Source organism: Heterocephalus glaber, unplaced genomic scaffold (genome assembly GCF_053883595.1).
Source record: "Heterocephalus glaber isolate CG9 unplaced genomic scaffold, H.glaber_assembly_v1.0 deba00001795, whole genome shotgun sequence".
Classification (NCBI taxonomy): Eukaryota; Metazoa; Chordata; class Mammalia; order Rodentia; family Bathyergidae; genus Heterocephalus; species Heterocephalus glaber.
In genome coordinates, this window is record NW_028258476.1 from 291,922 (window position 1) to 312,834 (window position 20,913).

Sequence of the window (20,913 nt, forward strand, 5' to 3'; positions counted from 1 at the left end):
TTAAAGGGATACACACCTTTTTGAGCACCCTTCTACCCCCACACCAGACTGAGCGGAGGAAGCTGGACCTCCCTGGCTCCACCCTCCTAACCCCTCAGGCGCTGAGCAGAACCTGACTCAGGTGGAGGAAGAAGGGAAGGACTGTCACCTGTCCTTCTCACCTGGGTCACTGGAAGGCCAGTTTCAAGGGCCCCCAACAGACAAGTTCAGTCAGCATTCCAGGCCAGCCTAGCTGACCACAGAAACTTCCTAGCCATTGGGATTTGAGGCTGGTTTGATTTGAGCCGTCCTGATTTCTGTGGACACCCTGGGACTGGAGGCTGGCTCTGGTCTCACCTCTCCAGTTCAGCCCAACCTGAGCTCCCTGAGACCTATCCCCTCGTGCACAGCAGACAGCTTCTCTGCAAACCCTCACTCCCAGCTTTCCCTCAGGTACCCAAGGAAACAGCAGCTGCACCTCCCCATAGCAGGGCCACAGACAAACCAGAGAGGACCCCTGCCCCGCTCCCCAGGGACGTCCACTGACAGGCACTGGCTGTGTGTCGGTCGGCCTTGGGGTGAGCTGAGCCAGCTCCCAGCATGGTTCAAGGGCAGGACTGCCCACACCCCATCTGACAGGTAATGCTCCTGGAGCACCCCAGACTTCCGCACAACACGGAGGGGAGAGGACCCAGCGAAGCCAGTGAGCCCGCTCCTCTGCCCACGTTTCCCTGGTCAGCAGCCCCCCAGGCCCCAGGACATCCGGCCTCTCGTCCTTTCCCCAGGTGGAAGAAGATGCACGCGCGCGCACACACACTGACACACAGGCACGCACACCCCCACCTCCTGTCAGGCTGCACGTCCATCTGCACGCACACTAGCCCTCAGCTCTTCTACCCTTTGGGCCTGCTACAACCCTTAACCCAAATCCATGGAGAAAGCGAGCTCTCAGCCACTTCCAGGGCGGACCACTCAGGGCCCTTAGTGAGACAGAGCCCGATAGCCGTTCACCCGCGACGCTCAGGAGAGGGAATCCCATCAAGACGGCATCTTTGACTTTTTTTCATTTTTTTATTAATCAAATGATACAAAACAATCATCATTCTGTAAATGCCCAAGCACCAGGTGGTCCTCTCACCCCAGAAGCACACCTTCTCAGCCCCTCCTCTGACCCCGCTCCCCTTCTCAGCTGCCCTAGCCCTGCACCGAGTCCAGGAAGGGGGGCAGGGCAGGGCTGGGTGCAGGAAGGGATAGCACGGGACAGACAGCTACAGTTTAGTGTGGAGAGGAGACCCCGAGGGGCAGCTTCTCCGGGACCCTTCTCAGTACCCAGTATTCCCAGCCCAATCCTCTGATTACTGCCCAGCCCCGCTCCGCTCTGCCCTGCCCTACCACCAAATCACTTGGCCCTTACACCCCTACCCCTCTGTACCCTCCCAGGCCCCAACCTGCCCCTGAGCGTCCGGTGGTGGGCGCACGCCTAGACCCATGAGCTCCGTGGAGCCCCCAGGACAGGGTGCACCAGCCCTGGGGGTAGCGGTTATGAACCTGAACCTTGCAAGGACAAGGAGGTGCAGGCTGGGGAACAGGGATAGCGCTGGAGCGAAGTTTTATTTCCAAGCCCACAGTCTCTAAGGTGCCCTCTCCCCACATCTCCCCAAGAATCCCAGGAGTGTCTTCAACTCCCTGGAACAGGACCATCCAGCTTCAAGCCCCTGGCTGCTTCTCCGATCAGCTCCCAGAAGCTCCCGAACTCCAGTTTAGAGCCATTACAGTTGCCCAGGTTGCCAATTTTCTCTTCCAACCCACAATTGCTCTGAAGGGAGAGAAGACATCGTCGCTCAGCTCAGCAAGGTGGCACCTTCAGATCTTCCCACCCCACCCTGCCCGGGAGCAGGTGGCAGGGCCTGAGCTGCCTGGCGCTGGCCGGGGGAAGGGCTAGGCCCCAGCGTGGGCGGGTCTTGGTGGTCAGGGTGTGTGGGGTGGGGTCCGCTGAGTACCGGCATGAGGTGGGGCAGCTGCTGAGTGACCAGGTCCCGGAGCTCAGATGGGCTCAGCGTCTCCTTCCCACCCTCCACCGAGTACTGGTGGAAGTTCTTGATGAGGGTCTCGATGGCCCGCTCCACATCACTGAACTCCTGGGCATCCTGAGGGCAGGAGACAGCACATCAGGGGCACTCCACCCACCCACGGCAGACACACTGCTTTCCTGGGACCCTTGGCAGAGCGGAAGGCAGCCGCCCCTGCCCACTCCAGGGCCCAAAGCCCAGAACCCAGCCCCTCTCCCTTACCCCTGCCCCAGCCTGCAGGCCATAGCGGCCCCTGTCCCGAGCCACAGACTGGACGAGCCCCCGCCACCAGCCATAGGCCGGACAGTCCAGCCAGACAGTCTCTTCCCAGGACTCCACACACACCACCTCCCCGGCTGGGTCAGGGAGAGGACTTGGGCCTCACTGGTGAGGTCTGTGTACGGGGCAAGGCCAAAGTGAGGGGCAAAATCCTGGGGTCACAGGCTCCCGGGACAGAGGGGAGGCGTGCATGGCCCACCTCGGCATTGGCAGACCGGCACTGTCCCATGGCGCCCAGGCACTTGGTCCTCGGTGAGAACGTCGTCGTGCTACAGCCTGCCCCGGAGGAGCTGATGACACATGATCTGCCAAGGAGGGGCAGCTGGGCTGAGCAGAGCGCGCCTCCTTTCTCAGTGGCCCCCTCTGGCCCCCCAAGGTGTGAGAGCCAACTCCACACAGCCCCAGTTCCTCCCCAGGCCCCAGGACTAAGGCCTCAGCCCCAAGCAGACCAGGAGGAAGGAATCGCTTGGCCTCACTTCAGCCGCACCTCCCCCACCGCCCAGAGGTGCCAGGATGCCTGCACCCCGAGCTCCAGGGCCCGGGCCCCAGCCCTGCCCTAGGAGACAGGCAGCACAGGCACAGGCCCCCTGGACAGGGGTGCCCGCGGGTGAAAAGCCCTGGGTCGCCTTACCTGCTGGCAGCCACTGAGACTGGACAGGAGGAGCCAGCGCACCTGGGCTTGGCTCATATACTGGGGGGAAGGGGGAGGCGGGAGGGGCTGGGCCTCACCCCCCAGCCACTGCCCCACTGCGCTGCGCCTGCCCGGGCTGAGAGCCAGCTGCGTGCGCCCCACCCTCTGCCAGCAGAGCTCAGAGCCTGTCCTACCCGTGCCAGGAGGAAGGAGTCACGGAGCGTGGGACTGGGGTGGCCCGGCCCCAGATCAGCATGTGGAGTCACAGGACCGAAGGGACGGAGGCTGCGGGAGCGGTGGCTTAGAGATTCTGTAGTGAAGCAGAGAGGGTCCCGGAACCGGGCAGGAGAAGCAGGTGCTGCCTGGCAGAAGAGGCCAACAGACTTAGGGGTCCACTGCAGCCTCTGTACGCCTCTCCCACTCCTTCCCCTCTCTCCTCCAGCCAGGGCCCATTGGAGTGGGGACGCTCAAGCCCACCCAGACCCCAGGGCCTTTCCCAATCCCCACGGCAGGCAGATGAACGGGGAGGGGGCCCCAAGGCGCAGCTGAGTTACCTGGTGGCTGACAGCCTCTCCAAACTGGTCGGGCTGCAAGTGCCTGCCTCCAGCAAGTGCCACATCTTCCTAACCCTGCAGCAGCTTGCAACACCCACCCTCCAGTCCAGCACCCAGGACGTCACCCTGGGGCCCCAGGACGGTGCTTCCCCGGACAGAGCCTAACCCCAGAGGCCTCCTCACCTGCTGGGCTCAGGGGGACCCAGCTTGGGTCAGGGCATGGACGGGGCCCAGCTAAGCTCCTAGGCACCTCTCCTGAACTCTGAGATCGGAGCCTGTGCCCCACAGCCAGGGCTCCCCTGTGCTTTGGGGCTCCACTTACTGAGGCCCCGAGCACGAGGGTCTCATTCTGAGAGTTCTGTACAGGGCTTCACTCGGGGAACCCCAAGGGTGTTTCCACCTGAGGGTTTCTCAGAGACCAGCTTGGCCGAAGTCTCTGGCTGGAGTGTCTCACTCATCTGCCACTGGGACCAACCCCTCTCCCCAGAAGCCCCTCTGGAATGTCTGCCACAATAGCTCCCAGCTGGGGCCCTCCATGGGTGGTACAGCTCCGTTAAGGACCGTTTCAAGTGTGCGATCCAGGCCTGTCTCAGCCCAGAGCTCCTCTGGACTCTCAGCTGCCCACAAGGACGCAGGCACGGATGGCGGCCCTGCTGCCCCTGCTCCCCGCCCCTGTTCTCTGGTGCCGGGTCCTGCAAACAGCATGCCCTGGAGCCAGCAAGGAAACCGAGGGCAGCAGTGCCAATCCCTGGCCACCACCTCCTCCTCTACTTCAACCCTGCTGGGGAGTACAGGAGAGGGTCCCAGTCCCCAGGTGTCCCTGGAGGCCTGCTGAGTCAGTGGCTCGGAATTTCAACCCAGTTCCAGTTATTCTTGTCTTCGTGGCTTAACCTATTTAAAAATGTTTCCTCACCTGCAGTGTAGGTTTTAAAAGTACTACCTGCCTGAGCCAAGTGTGGTGGGGCACACCTGTAATCCCAGCATTTGGGAGCCTGAGGCAGTATGGATCTGTGAGTTCAAGGCCAGCCTGTATTGCATAGTGAGATCTTGTCTCAAAAAACAACAAAAAGAAAAACAAACTACCTACCAGAGCCAGGGATGGTGGCACAGGCCTGTAATCTCAGCACTCTGGGAGGCTGAGGCAGAAAGACTGCAAGTTCAAATCCAACTTGGGCAATTTAATGAGTTAGGGAGGCCCTACTTCAGTATAAAAAAAGTAAAAGGGGTGGGGCTGGAGCTCAGTGAGAATGCCCTAGGATCAATCCCCAGTAGAAAAGATGAACTATAGAAAACCACCTACCATTCAAGGCTGTGAGGGTTAACTAAGGTCATGCAGGTAACATGTTTTGGGGGTTTTTGGTTTTCGGGGATTTTGTTGTTGGGTATTTTTTTTTACTTTTTAGAGACAAGGTCTCCCAATATAGCCCAAGCTGGCCTAAAACTGGTAGACATCCTCCTGCCTCAGCCTCCTAAATCCTGGGATGACATGAGTGCAACACCACACCCAGCTGAATTCAGGTAACATGTTTAGCCTGTGCTTGATAAGCCCATGATACACGTTACATGCTATCACTGTCATAAGGGACAACACCAGGAATAAAATGCGGAAGCTGGAGCCAGAACCATGCTGGCAGCCACAGGAGGCACCTGGTGAAATAGAAGCCACCTAACCTGCCCTAGATTCCTTTATCTTTTGTATATTCATTCATCAACCATTTATTTATTGAGTACCTACTCAGTACAAGACCTGCGGCCAGACAATGCAAAATACTTGAAGATAAATATCGTTCCCTGTCTTTGAGGAGCTCATAATGTTCAGGCTCCTTCTCAGGTCAGTGCAGAGCCACCCCTAGTCTGAAGAGAAGCAATCAGAGTGGAATGTGAATGAGATGAGAAGGAAACACTTGTTGCAAGGAGGAGCTTTATTGGGGGCTGGGGGCTGGCCCGGCCCTGCCCAGCCAGCAGGCTTCACTTCTTCTGGGTCCCCAGCAGCTTCTCCTTCCTGACTTCCCTGGCCAGCTCTCCAATCAGCCGCCAGTACTCATTGAACTTGAGCTCCGAGTCCTGATTCTCGTCCAGGCCCTTCATCTTCTCATCCAGGGGGCCCACATCCTGAGGAGACAGGAAGGTGGGGAGGGAGGAGGGAAGGGCGGGGAGAGGGTCAGAACTGGGGCCTGCCAGCCCAGCACAGAGGCCGCACCTGCGGCCAGAGCACTCACAGAGGCTGAGGCAGAAGCATGTCAAGTCCACCCAGCCTGGGCAACTTGCTCAGCAAGGCCTATCTCAAAACAGCAACAGAACCTGTTTGGTACCAGAAATCGAACTCAGGACCTCATGCTTCCCAGACAGGTGCTATGCCACTGAGCTACTGCCCTGGCCCTTAAAACAAAAAATTTTAAAGGACTGGGGATGCTCAGTGCAGAGGCCCTGGGTTCAATCCCTAGTAGTGCCAAAAAGGAAAGAAAAAAAGCCAGGGAGGGCTCAAGACAGAGGGAGAAGGAAGAATCTCCTGCTGCCTTTTCCGGGCCTTCCCTCAGACACCACTCACACTGGCCCTTACTGAAGAGGAGACTGCAGTCCCAGGACGGCCCTGCCCAGGGTCCTGACGCCAAAGGGCACTCACAGGGAGGCAGGAAGGCCTGACTCGAGGCTTTTGCCAGGGTATAAAGACTCCCACAAGGCCAGTCATGAACCACAAATATGAATCACTAGACGCAGAGCTAGAAGACGCACGGTCTGTCCTGGCCTGCAGATAAGAGCGGGTCCCAGACACCCTGGCAGGAAGAAAGCGCCTCTTCACCAAATGGTGCTGGGAAACGGGCTTTCTCGTGCCAAAGACTGAACCTAGGCCCATGTCTCTCACCAGGCACTAAACTAAAGTTGAAATGGATCAAAGATCTAAGCATAAGAACAGAAACTCTTAATCTGCTGGAAGATAGAACAGGTGAGACTCTTGAAGACACAGGTGTAGGCAAAGACTTCATGAGCAAAACCACAATCACATAGGAAATATTACAAAGAACGAACAACTAGGATCACATCAAATTTAACAGCTTTTACACTGCAAAAGAAGCCACCAGCAGAGTGAAGAGACAACCCACAGAATGGGAAAATTCTTTAGCAGCTATTCCTCAAAGGACTAATATCTAGAACATATAAAGAATTCAGAGCGGGGCGTGGTGGTGCGGGTCTGTAGTCCCAGCACTCCGAGCCGAGGCAGGAGGGGGCAGGAGGATCGCAGCAAGTTCGAGGCCAGCCTGGCCTAAATAGCGAGACCCTGTCTCAAAAAATAAAACAAAATAACAACAACCACAAAAAGAACGGAAGGGGAAAAATGGAAACAAAGCTCTGTAAATAGGGAGGAAAAGGAGGGTTGAAGGGAGAGGAGAAGAGTGGGGGAAAGAAGGCAGAAATTCCTTATGATGAATGAGCGCTATGGATGGCAATCATGCACTAATTTAAAAACCAAAAGGGCTGCCCAGCTCGGCTGCGCTGCCGCAGGACTGGCCCCAGGTGCACCCGCCGGCAGCCTTTGTGGGCAGGCTCCAGGCTGACGGACGCAGCGGCTCTTCTGCGTGACCCTAATGTCCTCTCCAGCGCCAGCAAGGTCACTGCCTGGTGGCCGAGGGGATGGCGACCCTGACAAAGTGGCTCACGGCGGGCTGGGCTGTGAAACCAAAGAACAAAAAGACTTGCCAAGCTGGGTGTGGTGGTGCACACCTGGAATCCCAGCTGCTGGGGAGGCTGAGGCAGAAGGATCCCAAGTCTGAGGTCGGCCTGGGGAAAAGCCAAGGATGTAGCTCAGCAGCACCGCGCCTGCCTGGCAAGCACAAGGTTGAGTTCGATCTCCATCTCCAGTACTAAAAAACAAGGTAGGGCTGTAGCTCAGTGGTAAGGGCCTGTCTGGGTTCAATCCCCGGACACTTCCAAAGGGGCAGGGTGCGCAAGAGACAGTCGCAATCACAGGCCGCCGTCTGAACGAGGCAGCGTCAGACCAGGCCTCAGGCGCACTCAGTGCCCAGCACTGGCGTCAACCTTTGCGTGAAGGCCAAGAAGACTCCGGGTGCTTCAGAGGCACACAGCTGGTCTGCAGAAGGGCCGCTAGCTAAAACTCTTAAAGCCAGTCACACTTCTGTAAGTGCCCCAGGCACTGCTGGCAGGAGGCTAGGATGGCTAGTGCCACCAGGCCTAATTGCACAGTTTCAGGCTTTATGCTGAGCACATCACATGTTTTACTCCCTGTGAGCCTCATACTTGGCTGGCAGAAAAGGCTCCCAGGGCACTGCTGACTCCTGGTGCCGAGGAGGTAACCTGGCCGAGTGGCAGCCTGCTCAGCACCGTAAGCCAAGTCTAGGGCGGCACCAGCACAGCCCAAGTAAGCTTCAATGAACACTGGTGGAGAAAACACAGCAGCAGCGCAGTGAGGGAGCACAAGGTTGAGTGCTTCACAGCTTCACATCTCAAAGGGGCCGTGGTTAGCTCAGCAGCACGGCGCCTGCCTGGCAAACACGTGGTCCTGAGTTTGATCCCTGGTACCAAATAAATAAATAAATACATAAATAATAAATATTTTTTAAAAATAAAACTGTGAGAGCCCTGGGTTCAAACCCCAGTATCCCCCCCCAAAAAAACCTAGAGTAATTAAGCCAGCTTGTCACTAGATAAATAATAAATAGATGAAGGAAACGGAATACAGATTCAATAAACACACAGAAATCGAGTAAATAAAGCTGGGATTTCACAATAGGAAAACATTAATTAAAAATGTGAGTTTTTAAAAATATGTTAAAGTGGGGAAGATATTTCTAAGTAATAAGAGGAAGGGAGAAGGAAAGGGAGAAGACAAAACACGGAAGGGAGTCGGGGAATCAGGCGATTGGACTCCATGAAAGTTTTTGGATTCTGTATGGTCCAAATACCAAAAACATAACTCAAAGGACACAGGACAGATTAGGGAAAAATATTTGCAGCAAATAATAACAAATAAACAACAGGCTGATTCTTTTTTCTACAAAGAACTATAATGAACTCTTTGATAAAGAGATAAGCAGCTCACTGCAGAAGCGTGTGCGCATCCACCAAAATACATTCAATGCTCCACTCTAGTCGGGGTTAAAGAAGTGCAAGTGGGAAAAGATGCCATTCTTACTGCTCCATGAACAGAAAGGAAGGGCATGACGATGCCCACTGTGGAGGAATACAGACATGTTCATGCACTCTGAGGCCCAGGTCACCTGGCCCAACCTTGCTGGGTGGCAAATTGGTTATATTGTGGTGCCGCCGCCTGCCTCGCAAGCGCAAGGTCCCGAGTTCGATCCCCAGTACCAAAAAAAATAAAATAAAATAATAAAAAATTGGTTATATCCACAAAAATTTAAATCAAGCCAAAAAAAAAGCATGCCCTGTGACCTTACATAGATACTTTCTCTCAAGCATGCAAAGTCACACACAAGGACATTCACTGCAGGGCGTGGTGCTCAGGAGACTGAGGTAGAATACCACAAGTTCGAGGCCCGCCTGGGCTACATGGTGAGACCCTGACTCAGACAAAAAACACAAGAGGCCGGGGATGTAGCTCAGTGGTGACACGCCTGTCTGGCAATCACAAGGTCCTGGGTTCGATCCCCAGTGCGGAGAAAAAAAAAAAAAAAGAACACAAGAAACATGTCCATCGATGGAGGATTGACTAACTACATAAATAAATCTGTGTTAAACTATAAAATGGAATACAATGCCTTGAACTCAGGGCCTTCACAGAGCTACAGCCCCAGCCCTTTTAAACATTTTTTATTTTGAGACATGGTCACTAAGTTCCCCAAGCTGTCCTTGTCTCTTGAAATAGGGTCATACTGTGTAGACCAGGCTGGCCTTAAATTCATGACCCTCCTGCCTCAGTCTCCCGAGTGCTGGGATCACAGGTGTGACCACTATACCTGGCAAGAGAAGGAAATCTTGCTGGGTGTGGTGGCTCACACCTATACTCTCAGCACTCTTAGACAGAAGGCTCACAAGCTGCGAGTCTCCTGCCTCAGCCTCCCGGAGCACAGGAATTACAGACCTGCACTACCAGACCCAGGCATAATTTTTTTAATGGGAAAATAACCTGTATGGGTTTTTGCTTGGGCCTTGTGTATACCTGGCAAGTGCTCTACCACATACTCACTCTTTAATAAATTGTATTTTGAGGCAGGGTCCTACTAAGTTGCCCAGTCCAGCCTCTATCTGTAGAGCCAGGCATGGTGGAACACACCAATGAGCCTAGCACGCGGGAGGCTGAGGAAGAGGACCTCAGGTTCAAGGCCAGCCTAGACACATAACGAGACCCTATCTCCAACTCCCACACTGCCCTGTTCAGAGGCAAGGCTATCTGCAGAACGATGTGCAAGATGTGTTCGCTCATTTACTCACATCTTTTTCATTCTTTTTTCACAAGTTTACTCTCATTCACAGGCACTGAATATTCGCTCTCCTGAAATTCATGCTGAAACCCTAGCCCTGAAATCTGAGGGCCTGCAGGGGATGCCTTGGGTCTGAGGGCAGAGGCCCTGTGAACACAGTCTGCCCTTCTAACAGAGAACCCAGAGGGCATTTAGTTCTTTCCCCCAAGAGGACATGACCTGAAAGCAGCATCTGCAGCCCTCAAGAGGCCCTCATAGGAGCCAGCCCTGCTGGGCCCTCATCTCGATTTATTTCTCTAGAACTGTGAGAGGGAGGTCAGCAGGCAGGGAGAGCCAAGCCGGAGGGAGTTGGGATGCCCAGGGAAGGAACCAGTAAGAGGGAGCTTGGGACTGAGGGCAGACAAAGGACCAGGCCCAGCAGGGCCCCACGTTAAACCAGCTAGATCTCCCATCCAGGAATGCGATAAAGAACAGGTGAGAGCTAGCACTGCCAGAGTCTGCAAACTGAGGCTGGGGAGCTCCAGGCCCTCGAGTACTCAGCCCTGCGGCCGGCTGGTATGCAGACTCCCCTTGCTCCGGGTCACCGGTCACGGCCACAGGAAGACCCGGAAGCCCTGAGGCTCACAGGGAAGATAACATCTCAATCCTGAGGCCCTGGCTCTTCAAACAGTGCGGTAGAAGTTGCAGTCCCAGTCTGGGGAGGCTCAGGCTCCCTACTCACTTACACTCCGCTCTCACAGGAAGGCTTTGTTCCTTTCCCAGCCTCTGCTGTTCCGAGTCACCCCCACCCCTCCGGTTGCCTGTGTGGACTCAATAAACAGTGGCAGGCTCGGGAAGTCTCTCTTTGCCCACCTGAGGCACTGACCCCCCAGCCCCCTTTATCTGGAAACTTGTCTTTGTCTTTTACCCTTCGAGGTGCCCACCCGCCTGGAGACCCAGCCCCACCAGGCCTCTACTGTTCGTTCTGCTTTCGCTGCCAATTAGAGAAGTTACAATTCCTGGTGCTTTCCTGCTTGGAGCCCCTTAGGTTGCCCTCAGCTTGTCCCAGAGCAGTCTGAGCTGCAGTCCTCTCTGAGTATAAAACTCCTACACAGAGTCCCCATGGCAACCCGCTCTGGTCTCCTGGTATTGGGAGCTTTCTGCTTTTGCACTCCAATAAATGCTTCTGCTTAACTCTCTCTTGACTGTGCCTCATAACTCTCTCTGGGTTGAGAGCAGAACCCACCAGCTGGCCCGTAACATGACGGTGTATTTGTAATCTGATACTGCTGTTCCAGGAGAGAAGGAAATGGACTGTGTTTTTTCAGATAGGGTCGTACTACGTAGCCCAGGCTGGCCTCAAACTCATGACCCTCCTGCCTCAGCCACCCAAGCCCTGGGATCACCAGTGTGGTGGTTCACAACTATAATCTCAGCTCTTAGACAGGAGGATCAAAAATTCAAGTCCCACCTGGACAATTTAGAGACTCAGCAAGACCCTGCCTCAAATAAAAAATGGGGGGGGATACAGCTCAGTGCAGAGGCCCTGGGTTCCATCCCCCATGGCAGAGGCACAGAGGTTTTGACGATGCAAGAGAGAGAAGGAACCCTTGCAAGAGGAAAGCCTTCTAAGGAGGTGAAAGCCTGGGACCCGGGGCACCCATGGAAGCAGAGACAGCTCATGTGTGGGACAGGAAGAAATCCGGGCCTGTGTGATCCAGGTGCAGATGTGGGGCAGGGAGCTCATGTACATTTACTGACTGCTCTTAATTTCTCGGTCAGAAAATTTCTCATGAGAGGGAGAAAGTGGAAATGGCAGTACAGTTTGAGGAATAACAAAAAGGTGTGGAACAATCATCTTAAGGAGCTGGTAAATAAATTGACTGGGGAAATATGGTAGAATTGCCAGGCATGGCCAAGGATCCCCTTGACGACTGGGGTTGTGGATTTTTTTCCAGTTCTGGGAATTGAACCTGCGCCTTCACATCACGCTATGCCGCTAGCCCTTTTTTTATTTCTTAATTTGAGACAGGGTCCACTAGACAGCTAAGTTTCCCAGGACCAGATCGAATTGAGGATCCTCCTGCCTCAGCCTCCTGGAGTGCTGGAATCACACCCAGCACTGGGAGTGCACCACCATATCCAGCTATGGTTATACAAGGTGTGGTTGAAAAAACATGATGAATGTTTAAATTTTTTTTTTTTTTCCCCCGTACAGGGGATTGAACTCAGGACCTCAATCTTGCCAGGCAGGCTCTATGCCGCCGCTGAAGTTAATCCCCAGATAAATTTTTTTTTAAGTTATTACGATGAGGGCTGGGGATTTGGCTCAGTGGTGCCACCTTGAAAGCACAAGGTCCTGAGTTCAATGCCCGGTAGTGCAAAAAAAAAAAAAAAAACCAACACCACCTAGTAAATAAATAAATAAATAAATGCATTATAATGAAAGACACATTGCCATCCATTCCACTCAAAATACACCCTGCCTTCAAACGCGTTTCTCCCATCATTCTTGCCACTCTCTGAAGCAGTCCTGGAAGTCCTCCTCCATGAATGTCACTAGTTGCATTGCCGTGGCTGCCTTGATGTCCTGAATTGATTCAAAGCGTTTACCTTTCAAGGTCATTTTGACTTTGAGGAAGAACCAGAAGTCGCACAGTGTCAGATCCAGTGAGTAGGGTGGATGAGGACACAGAGTCACATTTTTACAAGTTTGCCTTTCCATCGGATGGCACTCAGCAGCAGCACTCACACCTTGCGAAGAATCCCAAAAGAGGATTTCCACGGTTGCTTCAGAAAGTGGCAAACACGATGCTCTAAGCATATCTGAAGGAAGATGTGGGTTTTGAGGGGGACTGGTGGCAAAGTGTCTTTCAAATTGTTTTAAATAATATTTAAAATTGTTATAACAAATTGTTTTAAACATTCATCATACATTTTGATCATGTCTTGTAGGTTGAAGTCAACATGGCTGTGAATTTTCCTCCCCCGGCCGCAGTTGTCCAAGATGAGGTACAGATGGTAGATTTAGCCAGGAAGTTAGAGTAGATGAAGTGCCGGATCTCACCAAGGTTGGGATTCTGCCAGACGACCAGACAAGGTCACAGAATCAAGGGCACTGAGGCAACGAGGAGAATGAGTCTTAGATATGACTGAGGAGGAAGAGAAATGAGATGAGGAGTGGGGAAGAAGGTGAAAAGGTGAAGGGTGGAGAGACTGAGGTCCTAGGGAGTCAGAGAAATGCTGGAGGGAAGGAGCGAGGTTGAGGCCAGAGCTGGGAGCGATGGAGGCGCTCAGACAAAGGGAGGCTTGCCATGGCGACTTCAGAAGCTGGTCATGTTGGGAGCAAACCACGAACAGGACAGCGGACAGATCGTTAGAAGTGAAGAGCGTCAGAAACCCGTCAGAAACCCGAAGGCGCAGCTCCCTTCCTGAGCTTCCAGAGGTGCTGAATTTGGAAAGCAAACCAGTCACTGCTTGACCAGGCTACTAGGACGGTCGTGTCTTCAGGGGGAACTCTGCAATTCCCAGTAAGAGGGTAAAAGGATGAGTCTGAGAAGTCAGCTACAGGGGATTTTGCAGATGAAAGGCTGTAAGTTCACACACTGTTATGTGCCTGTGAGCTTCCAGAAAGGATCTGAAAGAAGCTAACAGCCTGCAAACCTAGAGCAATGAAATCAAAATCCCACGCACTCTGGAGAGCAGGTGAGAGGGAACACCCCTGCCAGCTATGCCATCTGGGGCCCCAGCCAGCAGCAGGAGTCACGTGCTCACTACATGCCGTACACTGAGTCTAGGGCTGCAGGAGTTCGGAAAGCCCCTTCCCACCACATGGCCTGTTTCCATCTATGTGCTGGGCTATGTCTGCTTTTGGGCAGCCTCCTTCTAGCTCTACCCATGGTCTGTGGGATCTCCTGGAATGCAGCTCTGGGTCGAGGATGGTGTCGGGGAAATGAAACCAGGAGGCTCAGGCGGACACGAGAACCCGACAGCACCATCTGAGGGGCGCACAGCACCCAATCACACTCCCACCGAACACGCACAGCGTCCTTCCCCGAGTCACACACATGCACACACACCCAGTCGAGGCAGGAAAACCCAGCGCCACCTGCCCCGCTCACTCGCAGGCTTTCCTGTGGCCACACGCCTTCCACACCAACAGTCCCGGAGATGCCACCGACCTTGAGCAGGTGAGGCAACTGCTGAGTTACCAGCTCCCGGAACTCACTGATGCTCAGGCTGCCCTTGCTGCCTTCCTGCCCTGCAAAGGTGAAGAAAGTGGTGACCACTGTCTCGATGGCAGCCTCCAGTTCAGTCAGGGGCTCAGCTGCCATTAGGGTCCTGGGCTGGAGCTGCTGTCCTCACAGGGCTGACCTGCAGGGCAGGGAAGGAAGATATCGGGGGGTCAGAAGCCCCCAGTGCAGGAAGGTCTTGGTGCTGCCTCAGGCTTCTGGCTGGAGGGGACACTGCTGCAAGAGGGAGGGGACTGGGCAGGGTTCGGGGAGAGGAGCAGTCACGGTGCTTCAGTTCAGGTTCAGCTGCAGAAACCTCTTTTGTCTGGGGGTCCTTTTCAGAGCCCCTCGTATAAGGCCGCTGTCTGGAGCCCCCTGGAGGGTCTGTCCCAAGAGCCCTTCTTGTTTTCCCTCCCAGCCACGAAGGTCAGGAGGTTGCCTGTCTCCAGTCTCCAAAGCATGTCCACACTGGCCCTGGGTCCCGGCCTGGCCGTGGTGTGCTGCCCACACGCTGGCCGAAGCATCCGGCAGACCCTCTTCTCGGCACTCACCCCCGACCCCGCAGACCGCCCCACGCTCGTGTCCCCGAGTAACTCACTGGGGGCCGCTCTGACCCCCGAGGCACAGAGGGCGTGGTGGGGTGCTCGCAGCCCCCAGGAGCACCAGGAAGCCTGGGGGAGCCCACCACGCCTTACTTCCGTACACACGTCCACGCTCCCAGCACACACTGCCGCCTGCTCTCCCAAAGCCACTTCCTGACTCCCTCTTGGAGCCAGCTGGCGGGGCTGGGGTGCCGAAAAGGATCCCCAGACTCCCTCCAGGGTCAACTCACCAAGGCGAGGAGATGGGGCGGAGAGCAGCAACCTCTAGGCTGAGGCTTATAAGCGCTGCGCCTCCGGAGCCTCAGGCAGCGGCAGCAGGAAGGAGAAAGCCACTCCCCGCCCCGGGCTATCATCAAGTTTCCAGCTGATTAGGAGGAGTCGCAGCTCCGGTCCACCCGGAGGCTTGTGGCTCCCAGCACTGCACTGGGAGCAGCTGCCTCATTACATGGCGTGTCTGTGGGGACGGGACCGGGGACTGGAACGGGATGGGAGACAACTGCTAATTTTTTTTTTTTGAGACAAGGTCTTGTTCTGTAGTTCAGGCGGCCTTAAACTCACTATGTAGTCCAGGCTGGAGTCCTGCCTCAGCCTCCCAAGGGCTGGGATTACAGGCACTCGCCGCTCTGCCTGGCACAATTGCTAATTTTAAAAAAGCAACCAGGGCTGGGGATTTAGCTCAGTGGTTCCGCCATCTGCCCCTCAAGCTCAAGTACCTGAGTTCGATCCCTGGTACCAAAAATAAAATAAAAAAGCAACTAAGGGTAACCAGCAGAGTGTCACATGCCTGAAATTCCAGCTCTCTGGTGAGCCTAAGGCAGGAAAAGTCCAAGTTCAAGCCCCAGCCTGGGAAATTTAAGTGACCCAGGGAGACCCTGTCTCAAAATTCAAAAGGGCATGGGGTAGGGGTCAGGAGTGTAGCTTGACAGCGCAAGGCCCTGAGTTCCATCCTTGCTTCCACACACACACACAGGGCATGGGGCATAACTCAGTGCTGAAATCCTGGGTTCAACTCTAGGACCAAAAAAGAAAAGCAACTGCGGGAACTTAATCTGAAAAGCACACACTCTTGGGCAGACCTCACAGACCAAGACCCCTCTGGGGACCCAGCCCCAAGGCGGGGGGCCCACAAACGGGTCCAGGCCGAAGCCAGCACAGAAGTCTTAGACAGAGTCCCTCAGGAAGACTCCCGGGCTCAGCCCCTCAGCCAGTCCTCGGGGATTTGCAGAGCAGGGCAGGATAAGCCATCGCTGGCCCTCCCGGACTCCGTCGCCTCCTCCCTCCCATCTGCAGTGCCAGCGGGGCGGGAGGACACTGGGCAGCCCGTTCCAGCCCAGGACACAGCAGGCGCCTCTGACACTCCTGGCCCCGGCCCCTCTGCCTGTGGAGGAAGGGGTGGAGCTGGGGCAGGCAGGGGAAAGGCCGCCACAGACAGGTGCCCTCACATAGCTCGCAGCCACACGAGTGTGCGTGTGCATGTCTCCACATCCACCCAGAACCTGCTCCCTCCTAGGCCCAGACCAACCGTGAGTACTATGCAGCCCCACCTGGGCTAGGCCCCCAGCCTGCTGAGCTTGTGAAGAAGGGCCAGGCGGGACCCCAAAGGCCCAGGCACCGGGGGCCGTGCAGACAGCGTGGGAGGTCCGAGGGGGGCCAAGCCAAGGGCAGAGGGGCCGGGAGCTCGCTGGGCGGTCAGTGGGGAGCCTGCCACCTGGCTCCCAGCACGAGGCCTCCCCTCAGGGCCTGCAGCCCCTGGGCCTCTGAGGTTGAGGGGCCTCAGTGCTGGCCTTGCTTCCTGTGGGGTACGAATAAGACTGCAGAACCTCAGTCTCTGCTGCAGCTCATCCTTGGCAAGAGCCAGGTCCCCAGGAGGCGTGGGGTGCTGGCAGGGCCTGGGCCACGGCTGTCGGGAAGGGGCCCAGGGACTCCCCACTCTCTGCCCAGACCCCAGCCCACGCCTCCTGCCCCAGCTTCTTCCCTCAGAACTCCCTGCTCAGTCCCAGGCCGCTGAGGGCGCTGGGCCAATTCCAGGTCCCTTCCTGGCTGGGTCTGGTACCTGAGCCCAGCACCCCTCCCTGGAGTACCCTTATCCCCTCCATCAGCTCAGCTTGGGTTTCGCCTCCCATGACTCTGACAAGGGCTTCTCCAGTCCAGGGTTCAGGTGACACTCACAAGAGCCCCTCTGAAGAGTGGGGATGTCATCCGATCGGGGCTCACTGCCCAGCCCCACCCCCAGGCCTGGGGAAGGATGGGGCCACCTGATCTGAGTCACCAAAGCTGCCCCGGGGGCTGGGGAGGGCCTGACTGACCAGGGCCGAAGGACCGAGCCCCCGGTTTGCAGGTTCCTCTTGTCAGCAGGCCCCTCCATTCTCTGCTTGCTCCCAGTCCCCCGAACTCAAAGGACCCCAGGGACTCAGCCCTTTATGTCCTCCACACATACCAGCCCCGCCCCTGCTCCTGCTGCACCCCAAGGCCTGCAGGTCTCCTCTCCCGCTCCAGGGGCAGAGTGCAGACGTTCCTCTCTTGCTCCCTCCCACCCACCTGATGGAGGGGATAATTTTGCCAAGAAGAGGAAACAAACTGAAAGCAATGAGAGGCACGCCCCACCCAAGTCACAGTGACATGCAGAGGACAGAAGGGACTTATAGGCCCTAACAAGGCCCCAGGTTGCTGACAGGAAACTCAAGGACAGTGGGGCTCACCTCCCCAGAAGCCACAGTCCCCCATTCGGGCTGCCACCCCTCTATCAGGCTCCCTGAGGACACTAACTCTGCACTGGGGTGGGCAGCAGAGTCAAGGCTGTAGAGACCTGGCCCACTACGCCCAGCAGAACAGCTTGGCTGTGCTAGGCCTGCAAGGTCCAGGGTAAAAATAGAGCCAGGAGAAACCATGCTGGTCCTGTGCCCACCCTCCCAGGCTCTGCCAGCGGAGCCACTGCAGAGTCCACTGCAGGCCCTGGAGCCAGCTGGCTCAGGTCACTCGCTCCCCATGCCAACCCTGACTTCCCGTGGCTGGGCGCGGGCTGAGGGCACAGGGCGCATGCCTGGCTTAGGTGTGCTGGAGCTTCCCGCACTGCAAAATCTCAGTGAAGGACAAACTGCAGTGGGGCTGGCATCTTGCAGCTATGTGCACTGCCAAGCCTGAGGGAGCCCCTGACCCAGACCCCAGATCCCCTGCGCCTGGTCCCCAGCTCACTTCCATGGTCAGGCAGGTCGGTGCGCTGCCCCAATGGGCTCTGAGCTGGAGACTGCGATGGAGACCCTCATCAACGTGTTCCACACCCACTCCAGCAAGGAGGGGGACAAGTACAAGCTGAGCAAGAAGGAGCTGAAGGAGCTGCTGCAAACTGAGCTCTCTGGCTTCCTGGACGTGAGCACCCACGGGGCACAGGGTGGGTGGGTGGGTGGGCGCCTTTCTGCCACCTCCCACCCACCCCCAGCTCAGCCCAGCCACTGCCCTCCTCTCCCAGACCCTCTGCCCTGCCCAGGTGAGGTCAAGATGCCCTCGTTTACTGATCCCCAGCCGAGCCTCCTCAGTAGTGAGGCTCTCAGTCTAGCAGGAAAAGCCTGGCGCTTGGAAGAAAACCGTGAGTCCAGGCAGCACACAGAGCCTTCCCAGAGGTGCAGAAAGGCCAGGGGAGACTGGGGATCTGAGGAGGTGAGGGGCTTCTCTGCAAAGGCGGCACTGGGGCACATGCGCCCACTGAAGACGTGAGGCCAGCGAGGGCATTTAGGAGCCGTCTCTGAGAATAAGGAAGAATGTGGAGCCCAGTAGTTCCATCTGACAGGAGGACGCAGAGAAACAGGCTACAAATGCTAAGAGGGGCCATGGAAAGGAGAAGCCTTGGGATAAGCTTTACAGTTTCACTGCCCTGCATTCAGATTCTGGCCCTGCTACTTTCCAGCTGTGTGACCTTGGGCGCATGTGTTTAACCAGAACCACTGACTGGGTTCTTCTCTAGAGTGGAAACAGTAAAAACAGTTCCATGCTTTTCCCCACTTTGGTGCTGGCTTTTGAGCCCAGCTAGGGCTTCACACATACTACCCAAGGGCTACACCACTGAGCCACATCCAGCTCCAGCCCTTTTCTTTTCTTTTCTTTTCTTTTTTGGTTTGGCTTTGGGGTTTTTTGTTTTTTTCTGGTACTGAGGATCAAACTTAGGACCTCGAACTTGTGAGGCAGGCACACTGCAGCTGTGCTAAATCCTTGGCCCCTTGGTTTGGTTTTTTGAAACAGGGTTTCATTATGTAGTTCTGGCTGGCCTTAAACTCACTATCTGGTCTAGGCTATCCTTGAACTGGAGGCAATCCTCCTGACTCAGCCTCCCAAATGCTGGGATTACAGGTGTGCGCCACCATGCCTGGACCCCCAGCCCTTTTGGAGATAAAGTCTCACTAAATTACACAGGTTGGCCTCAAACTTGCAATTCTCCTGCTTCATCTCCCAAGTGGCTTGGATTATAAGCATATGTCACCACACCTACCCAGCTAAACCATGCTCGTGTTAAATTGGACAATAGCCAGGGTGGGTGGTGCATACCTGTAATCCTAGCACTCTGGGAAGGAAGATGAGTCGGAATTGCCCCAAGTTCGTTCCCAGCCTGGGATACATAGTGAATTCAAGGTCCAGGCCAGGGATGTAGCTCAGTGGCGCCATACCTGCCTTGCAAGCACAAGGTCCTGAGTTCAATCCCCGGAACAAAAAAAAAAAAAAAAAAATCAGTTCTCAAGGTCAGCCTGAACTATATAGTTAGAGCCTGTCTCAAAAAAAAAAAGCTAGCCGGGGATTTAGCTCAGTGGTTTCACCGCCTGCTGCGAAAGCACAAGGGCCCGAGTTAGATCCCTGGTACAAAAAAAAAAAAAGCTAATCAACTGTGGTGGCACACACCTGTTATCCTATCACTCAGAAGACTGAGGCAGGAGGATTGCCAGGAATTCAAGGCCAGTCTTGTCTATGACCACGAGTTCAAGGCCAGCTTGAATTATAAAACAAGACTGTCTCAAAAAACAGCTGCGGGTGTAGCTCCGCTCAGTGGTTCTATTCCGGTACCGCGCGCGCGCGCACACACACACACACACACACACACACACACACACGGCTGGGGATACAGCCCAGTGTGAAACCCCTACGTTCAGTCTCCAGTAATTCAAAGAAAAACAAAAGATAGCACCCATAAATAAGGCTCCTAGTGCAGTACTTGGCACTATAGACAATCAACCTAGGGCCATGATGGTGAACCTTTCAATGATACAAACTGCCTGCTGAAGCACGTGTGCCGTGCCATAGGTTCACCACCGCTGACCTCTGGTGACTGACGGTATTAGCTCTGCCAGGTTAGGGAGTCTGCTCTGTATGCAGCAAGCCCAGGGCGTTTGGAAGGACACTGAAGAATGGACGCCACTCCTCTTCCTGCTCCCGTCTCCGCTCTCCCCAACCACCCCTCCTGCTGGCCCGGTCCGGGCACCTCCTCTTACCCCTCCTCTCCCTGTCCTCCCTGTGCTCACAGGCCCAGAAGGATGCAGATGCCGTGGACAAGGTGATGAAGGAGCTAGACGAGAATGGAGACGGAGAGGTCGACTTCCAGGAGTACGTGGTGCTGGTGGCTGCTCTCACCGTGGCCTGTAGCAACTTCTTCTGGGAGAACAGCTGAGCAGGCAGCCCCAGGCAGCGCCGTGCCCTGAGCCCCAGCTGTGACTCCCCACACCTCCACTTCTGGCTGCCCCTCCACACACACCAAGGCTCAGGAGCAGCAGTGCAGCGCTGCTCATCTTCATTAAAGGCTGCTGTCGCCGGCCACGGGTGTTTGTCTCGTGGATCGGGAGTGGGTGGAGAAGCGCCGGCTGCGCACTCTACTCCTATTCGGAGAGAGTCCACGTGACTGCACCTTCCTACTTGGGAGAATGTGCAAAGTCGGAAACGTGGGCTCTAAGGGTCCAGCTAGAAACTGAAAAGACGTGGCCCGCGAGTGTAGCTCAGTGGCGCGCGCCTCGCTGGCAAGCGCAAGGTGCTGAGTTCCAGCTCTGTGCCAAAGAGAAAGAAAGAAATGGAAGGGACCTCAGCTGCTCAGCTCTAACACCGGAAGAAAGACTGCTTTCAACCTCGACCGGTGCTTACTGCGGTCCTGCATGTGCCAGACATCGTGTGGGAAGTGGGGTGCAGGGGCGTGCAGACAGGACGCGCCCTCCCCTGGGTA

The 20,913-nt window shown here is 55.6% G+C and overlaps 3 protein-coding genes across 8 annotated transcripts; 1 reads left to right on the forward strand and 2 right to left on the reverse strand.

The window, feature by feature from the left end:
- Positions 1-1,030: 1,030 nt before the first annotated feature.
- Positions 1,031-3,548, reverse strand: S100a14 (S100 calcium binding protein A14). Of its 2 annotated transcripts, XM_087203533.1 has the most exons (5): positions 3,513-3,548; positions 3,153-3,320; positions 2,527-2,632; positions 1,980-2,126; positions 1,031-1,795 (listed from the first exon to the last, which is right to left on the reverse strand). In XM_087203533.1, the coding sequence occupies exons 2-5, from the start codon at positions 3,212-3,214 to the stop codon at positions 1,658-1,660; spliced, it is 453 nt and encodes a 150-aa protein (XP_087059659.1). In that variant the 5' UTR covers positions 3,215-3,320; positions 3,513-3,548; the 3' UTR covers positions 1,031-1,657. The 2 variants fall into 2 exon arrangements, with proteins under 2 accessions (XP_087059659.1, XP_004871493.1); XM_004871436.4 differs by lacking the exons at positions 3,153-3,320; positions 3,513-3,548 and adding an exon at positions 2,959-3,118.
- Positions 3,549-5,416: 1,868 nt separating this feature from the next.
- Positions 5,417-20,380, reverse strand: S100a13 (S100 calcium binding protein A13). 4 transcript variants are annotated; one of them, XM_004871431.4, is made up of 3 exons: positions 20,195-20,380; positions 14,071-14,263; positions 5,417-5,624 (listed from the first exon to the last, which is right to left on the reverse strand). In XM_004871431.4, exons 2-3 carry the CDS (start codon positions 14,221-14,223, stop codon positions 5,481-5,483), a joined length of 297 nt encoding a protein of 98 aa, XP_004871488.1. In that variant the 5' UTR covers positions 14,224-14,263; positions 20,195-20,380; the 3' UTR covers positions 5,417-5,480. The 4 variants fall into 4 exon arrangements, with proteins under 4 accessions (XP_004871488.1, XP_087059661.1, XP_004871489.1 ...); XM_087203535.1 differs by lacking the exon at positions 20,195-20,380 and adding an exon at positions 17,030-17,261; XM_004871432.4 differs by lacking the exon at positions 20,195-20,380 and adding an exon at positions 14,954-15,147.
- S100a1 (S100 calcium binding protein A1) lies at positions 16,039-20,514 on the forward strand. Of its 2 annotated transcripts, none has more exons than XM_004871434.4 (3): positions 16,039-16,246; positions 17,928-18,089; positions 20,227-20,514. In XM_004871434.4, the coding sequence occupies exons 2-3, from the start codon at positions 17,949-17,951 to the stop codon at positions 20,368-20,370; spliced, it is 285 nt and encodes a 94-aa protein (XP_004871491.1). In that variant the 5' UTR covers positions 16,039-16,246; positions 17,928-17,948; the 3' UTR covers positions 20,371-20,514. The 2 variants fall into 2 exon arrangements, with proteins under 2 accessions (XP_004871491.1, XP_004871492.1); XM_004871435.4 differs by having other exon boundaries at positions 16,051-16,246; positions 17,932-18,089.
- The last annotated feature ends 399 nt before the right edge of the window (positions 20,515-20,913 follow it).